We start from the raw sequence: 8298 nt of genomic DNA, 5'->3' as shown, positions 1-8298 counted from the left end.
CACCCTTCAGGGACCCCCATAGGTCCCCGAACCACAGTTTGACACCCTTCAGGGACCACTGTGGTCCTAGACCCACAGTTTGGGAACCAGCCATGGACCCCCGAGAAACCCCTCAGGGATCAAAGGTGGTCCCAGAAACACAGTTAGGAAAGCAGTCATGGACCCTCAGGAAACCCTTCAGGGAATATCATAATGTATAATATTTTTTTTAATATATATTTCATTTATACAGATATCATAGGATTTTATCATTTTGATTTAAATTTGTAATTGTTTATATGAATCAGGAATGATATATACGAAGGGGGTAGGAGTAAATACGTCTTCATTTCTTCCTATTCCTTTTTGAACATGTTGGGGATTATCCCCAAGCATTTATTTATTGTTATATATTATTTAGTTTTGCTTCATATTTTTAAATATATTATGGCTTTCATTGTTATTTGTTAATTTATCAAATCAAACCAAATTATTATAAACATAAACACAGTTATCATCATCAACAAAATAGTAATACATTTGACCACTGACCAGCTCTATGGGCTGGAAGTTTGATCGCTCTGGGTTTGATTGCTAAAGCCTGCCCCCTCATTAACATACCGTCAATGAAATACGGCATGAAATGATTCATGAAATAAATGTTTAAATAAATACGGAAATAAATACATAAATAAATAATTAAATGTTTAAATAGATGATTAAATAAATAAATACGTAAATAATAAGGAAATAATTAAATGTTTAAATAAATAATTAAATAAATAAATATGTAAATAAATAAGGAAATAAATACATAAATAAATAATTAAATGTTTAAATAAATAATTAAATAAATAAATAATTAAAAACATCAATAAAAACATAAATATACAAATAAATAAATACATATATATATAAATACATAAATAAATACATAAATGAATAAATTTCAATATTTAATTGTACATTTCCTTGCACAATTATGTATTTATTTTAACATTTCTTTCTTTATAAATTCATGTATTTATTTATGTATTTATATCTAGATACGGCATTTTTGGCATTCCATACACACACACGTTTCTTTTAGTGCTTTCAAGTGTCGTTTCTGAATGTTAGTCTTCAAAACATGCTTCAGAGTAAAGAAGAAAGAGGATTTGAACTCTTGACCTTCGGACCACATAGACAGTGTATTCACACAGTAAGCTACCATGCTGCCTGCTTCTAATCAGTTTTCAATCTGCTTTAACTAACAACAAACAATGATACAAACAAAATACATGTCAAAATAAATGTGCAGTTAAAATATTTTAGTTTTTTCTCTTTGGCACGGTTTGTTGCTTGTCTAGATGTTTTATTTTTGACCAAGTTATGATGATCAACACCGATAAACATTGTATCCAATGGTTGTAACAATGGCTCAGCTCATAGGCGTACTTTGTAAGAGCCAATGGCAGGTCACGCTTTTCTCCCGTGCCCGCCCACTTGAGTGAACCCAAGTAGGTGAAGGATTGTGAGCCTCCTGACAAACTGGCCACTGTCCTCCTATACCTGGGTGTCAGGGGGTCATTTTTTGTACAATAATAATTCATAGTAATTACATTCATAAGAAGTCCACAATGGCATCGACTGCAATGAGGTCATTGTTGCAGAAAAAGGTAAGAAAAATGTATGGTAACAACTAAAACAAACTTATCGCCTCTTGACATCAATGTTTACAAATTGGTGGATTACATGTTGTTGCAGGATATGGTGTGCCAGATTGTTCTGTAAACTACTTTGTTCTTCACTAATGGAGTTGATTTCTTCAGTTACTGAGAATTATTTCACAATGCTTCATCTGTCTGTAATCGTTTTGGAAGAGGCACTCTATGATTATTTTAACACTGTGAAAGAAGTGCATTTGCAACCAGACAGGCATATATATCTCTTTTAATCACTTTTCGGGGTCTTTATCAGTCCACCTGTTAGCAGAACCTCAGCTCCAGAGTCCACGTTCATTATGCATGGTTTGACTTTGACCCCAACAAGTGCAGTCATGCCTGTGCCTCATAGTTGCACATTAATCTGGTAAAGGCTGGTTGAAACTGGACAATGCTCTTTTGCATTAATGTTTTGCATTATCATAAGCTATACAATTCTGATCATGTGTATTGCAACACAACCTGCACTAAGCACCTGCTCTGTCTTTTGTACAGGTCCCACTTCAAGTGGGGCGCATGTGTTACTCCTCTGTGGTGAGTGGATGAAATATTAATATTGTCTGTATTGCACAGTTTTGCAACACAACCTGCACTAAGCACCTGCTCTGTCTTTTGTACAGGCCCCACAAGTGTGTTACTCCTCCTCTGTGGTGAGTGGATATATCACTAGTCTGATCCATCTGTTACATGACACAATGAACCAGAATTATAATGATCAGCTACATACACGGTAAGTTATATGGTGAAAAGATGCAGATATAATGTATCATCTCTCCTTCCAGCCAACCACTAAGCTGTTCATAGATGGAAAGTTTGTTGAATCCAACACTTCAGAGTGGCTTGATATTCACAATCCTGTAAGTACTTCATCTGGTGTATACCACATAACAGTACACTTACATCACTGACCTATGTCCAGTAGTTGAGTTAGTTACCTGGGTATGGGTGGAATGTTTCACAATGGTCAGTTATTGAATAGATGTCTTTGACATGACTATAATCAGCTAAATCTACTGAGCTAACCAGTTCCTCCTTTTTTGCATTCCTTTTTAAGGTTATTATGCACTTTCTGATGCAAACGGTTTTCTCTAGGAAAATTGCCTATAGCAGCTTAATTATTAAGTCAACGTTTTCCTGTACAGGTCTATGCAGTGTTAGGGTAAAATGTCCTTCATGGGAAAGTTTGGCCGGCAGCCTCTTGGTCATTTTGGTGAAAAAACACACGTCACATACAGCGACCACATTCCAGTCATAAGATTAGTTTTGACTAGGACTTTGAACGTTTGCCATGTACTGTAGTTTACTAAATGTCCTGGGCCCCTGACCAAGGGGTATCTCAGATGAGCATCCTGTGGAGTTAACCATTTACATCATTGTTACCAACTTGAAGAAAATGTCCTTTGACAGTAGACAGTAGGTGTCGAAACATCAGTTGGAGATTTTCTTTGCACATTAATGTCTGTAAATTATCAGTGTGCTCCAGTCTTCTCTCTTAGTTGTTTTATTAGTCCTAAGCCTGAGAAGTATTTTGTTGGATGACACCCTATGACCTCCAGTTCATCAAAACATTTCTCACTCAACACTACACTACAACATTATCTAATATTTATCTAATATTTATTTAGGTGATATGTGATACGTTATGAATCTACACCCCTTCTTCAGCCTGTCTACATACGTCTTGATGTTTTTCATAATGTCCCATTACGGCGTTCTATTTTATCTTCTTGGATGCAGGCTACCAATGAGGTAATATCTCGCATACCCAAGGCCACCCAGGAGGAGATGCTGGCGGCTGTGGACTCTTGCTCCAGAGCCTATAAATCCTGGTCTGAGACCTCCATCTTGGCTCGGCAGCAGATCTTTCTGCGCTATCAGCAGATTATCAAGGACAACATTGTAAGTCAGTGAAAGGTTCAACAGCTCATAGTGTAGTTTTAAACCTCACAGAGTTGAGTTAAGACCTTGGTTTTAGGGATGCATATCATATCCCCTATGTACCTTTTTTAATTGTGTAGTACGCTGGATTTCAATGTGGGGTCCAGCGACCCCCAGGTGTTTGTAACTCAGAGCATGTACAAATGGAACCAAATGGACCCATACGTGTCCGTTAATATGCTCTCCGAGTTAAATGAACACTGAGGATTTTACAGAATAGATTGCCTCAGACATAAAACATTTTTTCTTTATAAAATGGGTTTCTGGCCTAATGCATATCAATGTCTGCAAAATGTTTGAGAATCACTGGTGCAGTACATTGCCTAATACTTCTTTCAGGTTCAGCTATCTTTACCTTGCCTGTGTTGATCATAAATTGACAACCTGACACTGGAGTGTTACTACATACACTGTTGTTGACGTTTTACTTTGATGCGTCAGTTGAGACTTAAATGTGATGAGTTAAGTTGAAAATGTGAGGTTTCCTTGTGTGTTGCAGAAAGAACTCGCCAAGTCAATCACTGTAGAACAGGGCAAGACCCTTGCAGATGCAGAGGGGGATGTGTTCAGGGGATTGCGTAAGTTACTTACCACACACAGACACACACATCCCTGCCTTTCTAAAGATCAACGTATACATACTGTACACCCTAAACGTGCTCTGCGGTAATGGGAACAGTTCATCATGTAGATGAAAATACTGTAATCCAGTGAGTCTATTCCAGCACTTTGAATGAGTTTACCTGCTTGTTTCCACCTTCCAGAGACTGGTTTATGTGGAATTATTAACCTACAGCCCTGCACATCCACAATCTGTTTTAGTGAAAATGCAAGTGTCCCCTGTATGTAGCTGTCACATTATGCGATTGCTTGCTTTAGGTGCTCTTTCAATTTGACTTTTCAAGTTGGATGAAGACCTTGTTGTCCTGTTTTGCCTTTCAGTGGTCTTGATACGCATTTATGTTTGTTTTGCTTTATGGACTGTATGGTTGTATGGTTATTTCCTCCAGAGGTGGTGGAGCACAGCTGCAGCATTACCTCTCTGATGCTTGGGGAGACCATGCCCTCCGTCACCAAAGACATGGACATCTACTCATACCGCCTGCCCCTTGGGGTGGTCGCCGGCATCGCCCCCTTCAACTTTCCCGCCATGATCCCTCTCTGGATGTTCCCCATGGGCTTGGTGTGTGGTAATACCTACCTCCTGAAGCCATCGGAACGTGTGCCCGCCTGTGCCATGCTGCTGGCCAAGATGCTGCAGGATGCTGGTGCGCCAGATGGAACACTTAACATCATCCATGGCCAGCATGATGGTATGAAATTATCTATTCTTCCTACGTTGCACAACCCTTTCAGCAACCCTTCAACAAAAATGACGTATTTCTGTCGAGTGAAAGGGCCGTGTAGCAAAGTATAAATTACCCGTAAGCTGTAATATCACAAGTTGGAACAGATAATGAAATGAATAATAGTACATGTAAGTATAAGATAAGTAGTGATGCTAATAGACATTGTGTATCTGCCTTTCTCTCACAGCTGTAAATTTCGTTTGTGATCATCCAGCCATCAAAGCAATCAGCTTTGTAGGCTCTAACCAAGCTGGAGAGTATATCTATGAGAGGGGATCCAAAAATGGAAAGAGGGTACAGTCTAATATGGTGAGTATGGAAAACCCAAGTCAGAATGTAGCCTACTATAAGATTTGCATTTCAGATATTAGTTTTCAGAAATGACCAGAAGGTGGCAGCATTGGCCCACAAATTGTTGTTGGATTTTGTTTTTGCTCTTCCTTATTGCCAACTGTACATAAATGAATTGAGATGCAGAACAGAAATTGGAATTGGGCAACACTGCTGAATTATGGGGAAGCAATGTAATATCTAATCTGTACAACCTATCCTGTTCCTATCCATTATCTTTTATGGCATTATATATATTAATAATATTGATAACATAATAAATGCCACAAATATTCACATTATATTGTGTAATCATTGAAGTCACATGAGTCAATTGAATCATGTGCTGTAGGGAGCCAAGAACCATGGTGTAGTGATGCCTGATGCCAACAAGGAGAATACCCTTAATCAGCTCGTAGGCGCCGCATTCGGGGCGGCAGGGCAACGCTGTATGGCCCTTTCTACAGCCATCTTGGTGGGCGAGGCACGCAGCTGGCTTCCGGAGCTGGTGGAGCGTGCCAAGGTTCTGCGCGTGAATGCAGGTACCCCACCCTCTCGCCCCGCCCTCCCGTTCTCTCCCTCTCTCCTAGGCCCCCATTCATCGCCGGGGGCCTTCGGTTTGGCCCTCTTAGGGCCACCCACGCCGGCCTAACCACACCTCTCGCCTTGCGCCCTACTATAACTTTGCATTGGAGTCAGCTGGGACTGAGAGCATGTTCAGTCAGTCATGCTGCAAGTTTGTGGCCAAATCCGCAGCCCTGAGCTAAATAGTGACTCGGAGCATCAAATCTTTTGAGAAAGCAAGTTGATGTGGAAGAAAAGAATGAATAATCTCCCCCTTGTTTGCAGCGATATGCACTCTAATTTGTGCGACTGCACAGGAAACCTCTAAACAGCCATTTTGGAGGGAGTGTCTTGGAGTGCCCTTCGCCCTGGCTTTTGTGTGTTTGTGGCTGGACGAGTATTTGTAGTGTCTGTACTGTACATGCATAATGTAAACCTCTAACCGGTTGTTTTCGGGGACCCTGTCAGGGGACCAGCCTGGCGCAGATGTGGGGCCTTTGATCTCTCCCCAGGCTAAAGAGAGAGTCAACAGCCTGATCCAGAGTGGCGTGGACGAGGGAGCGACGGTACTCCTTGACGGTAGGAATGTACACGTCAAGGGTTACGAGAACGGCAACTTTGTTGGACCCACAATCATCAGCAAAGTCACAGTATGTGTATTAATGTCTATGTTGATTCAATTATTAACAACACCTACCATGTATTTACCCAATGACATAAAATAGTAAATGCCCAAATGGTGAATCACGTCATGAGGTCTGACCTCAGGTGTCCTCCTTTGTTTTGTCCCCCCCCCCAGCCCCAGATGAAGTGTTACACTGAGGAGATCTTTGGGCCGGTGTTGGTCGTCCTAGAGGCAGACACATTGGATGATGCCATCAGTATGGTCAACAATAACCCCTATGGCAACGGAACAGCTATCTTCACCACAAATGGTGCCACCGCACGCAAATACACTCATGAGGTGGACGTGGGCCAGGTGAGTGACTAGAATCTCCTTATGTGTTTTCTTGTTTTAGGAGAACGGTTACATTCACAGCCCGCTGTCAATGTCTATACAGCATTTTAAACAAGGAGTCACACTTCTGTTTGAAAATGTACACACACGTGTACACACACACACACACACACACACACACACACACACAGAGGAACAATTATTTTCCATGGCAAGTATAGCCTTGTTTGCTCCTGAGTTAAAATATACACTTTGGTGCCCCCTTTCCATCCCGTGGGGTCTACAAATAGCCTCAGTAAATATGTATCTGTTCAATAAAAACACGGGGGACAAGACTTTTCCTGGTAGAATTAGAGGAGGGGGGGATCTTAAATTAAACTCAAAAAGGGATTCCTTGGAACCTGTTAAACTTTTAAGCATAAATATTATATGACCAGCCTGTTTGTTTGCTTGCGGTGCCCAGTTATGGCCCTGTGTTTGCTGTTCACATGTCGGGGAATGCTGCAGGCCATGTGCTGGACTCCTTTCCAAACCTCCATGCAGCAAACACCTTTTATTCCCCCCCCCCCTCCCTCCCATATACCTTGGCCAAAAGGTCTGACTCCAGTGTGTCCAGAATTACACCCGCAGTTTCAAACATTCTAGACCAGTGCATGCTCATTTCCACTGCCTTCAAAAGAAACACGTTTTGTTATTGTTTAGTTATTCCTCTCCCTTTCATAAGCAAATGAACAAAACACTGTCAAAACTGAGAACAAATCAGTTCTTAGGTTAGTTTTAAAGATAAGTATAGGGTCTGTCAGGTATCATATTTACATACTCATCCGAAGGCTTAGATCCAGGCCGCTATTGTGTAAAGCTTGCGCTCATGCAGATGATGACTGGTTGCGTTTTGCAGATTGGAGTGAATGTTCCCATCCCTGTTCCACTGCCCATGTTCTCCTTCACTGGATCCAGAGGGTCCTTCAGAGGTGACACCAACTTCTATGGAAAAGCAGTAAGTAGCAAACGAACAAGTGCCTTGGAATTAAGGTTTACTAAACTGTCAAATTTGTGACAGTGCCGAACAGTGTTAAAACATTTGGATTATACTCAATACCTGTTCGAACATGGCGCTTTGCTATCTTATACTACAATACCCAGAATTCACTGCAAAAGCGTAATACTCTCCATTCCATTCCCCCTGGTGGCACAGGGAAGAATGGCTGTAGGTTTTTTTTCTAAGTGATTGATAAATGTAGTGTAAGTGTTGATGTAAATGTGTTTTCCTCTGCAGGGCATCCAGTTTTACACACAGATAAAAACTGTTACTTCACAATGGAAAGCTGAAGATGCCACGTTGAAAACTCCTGCCGTTACCATGCCCACCATGGGACGCTAAGCCCCAATGTGTGTTGTGAATAGATTTTTTTTAACTACTGTGCAGTCCCACTAGCTCAAGGGACGTTGCCAACCCTCCTCCTCTCAATGAGACAAG

At 41.0% G+C, this 8298-nt stretch overlaps 1 protein-coding gene across 1 annotated transcript; it reads left to right on the top strand.

The window, feature by feature from the left end:
• Positions 1–1598: 1598 nt before the first annotated feature.
• Positions 1599–8232, top strand: LOC311035905 (methylmalonate-semialdehyde/malonate-semialdehyde dehydrogenase [acylating], mitochondrial-like; the record flags this gene model as incomplete). Its single annotated transcript, XM_084044385.1, has 12 exons — positions 1599–1637; positions 2178–2216; positions 2465–2539; positions 3420–3581; positions 4120–4198; positions 4631–4933; positions 5157–5278; positions 5652–5841; positions 6332–6513; positions 6663–6842; positions 7720–7818; positions 8098–8232. 12 exons carry the CDS (start codon positions 1599–1601, stop codon positions 8200–8202), a joined length of 1575 nt encoding a protein of 524 aa, XP_083900511.1. The 3' UTR covers positions 8203–8232.
• Positions 8233–8298: the final 66 nt, after the last annotated feature.

The sequence above is a fragment of the Gymnoscopelus microlampas genome, assembly GCF_963454915.1.
Source record: "Gymnoscopelus microlampas genome assembly, chromosome: 20".
NCBI classification, from domain to species: domain Eukaryota; kingdom Metazoa; phylum Chordata; class Actinopteri; order Myctophiformes; family Myctophidae; genus Gymnoscopelus; species Gymnoscopelus microlampas.
This window is presented reverse-complemented; position numbering and strand designations above follow the sequence as displayed.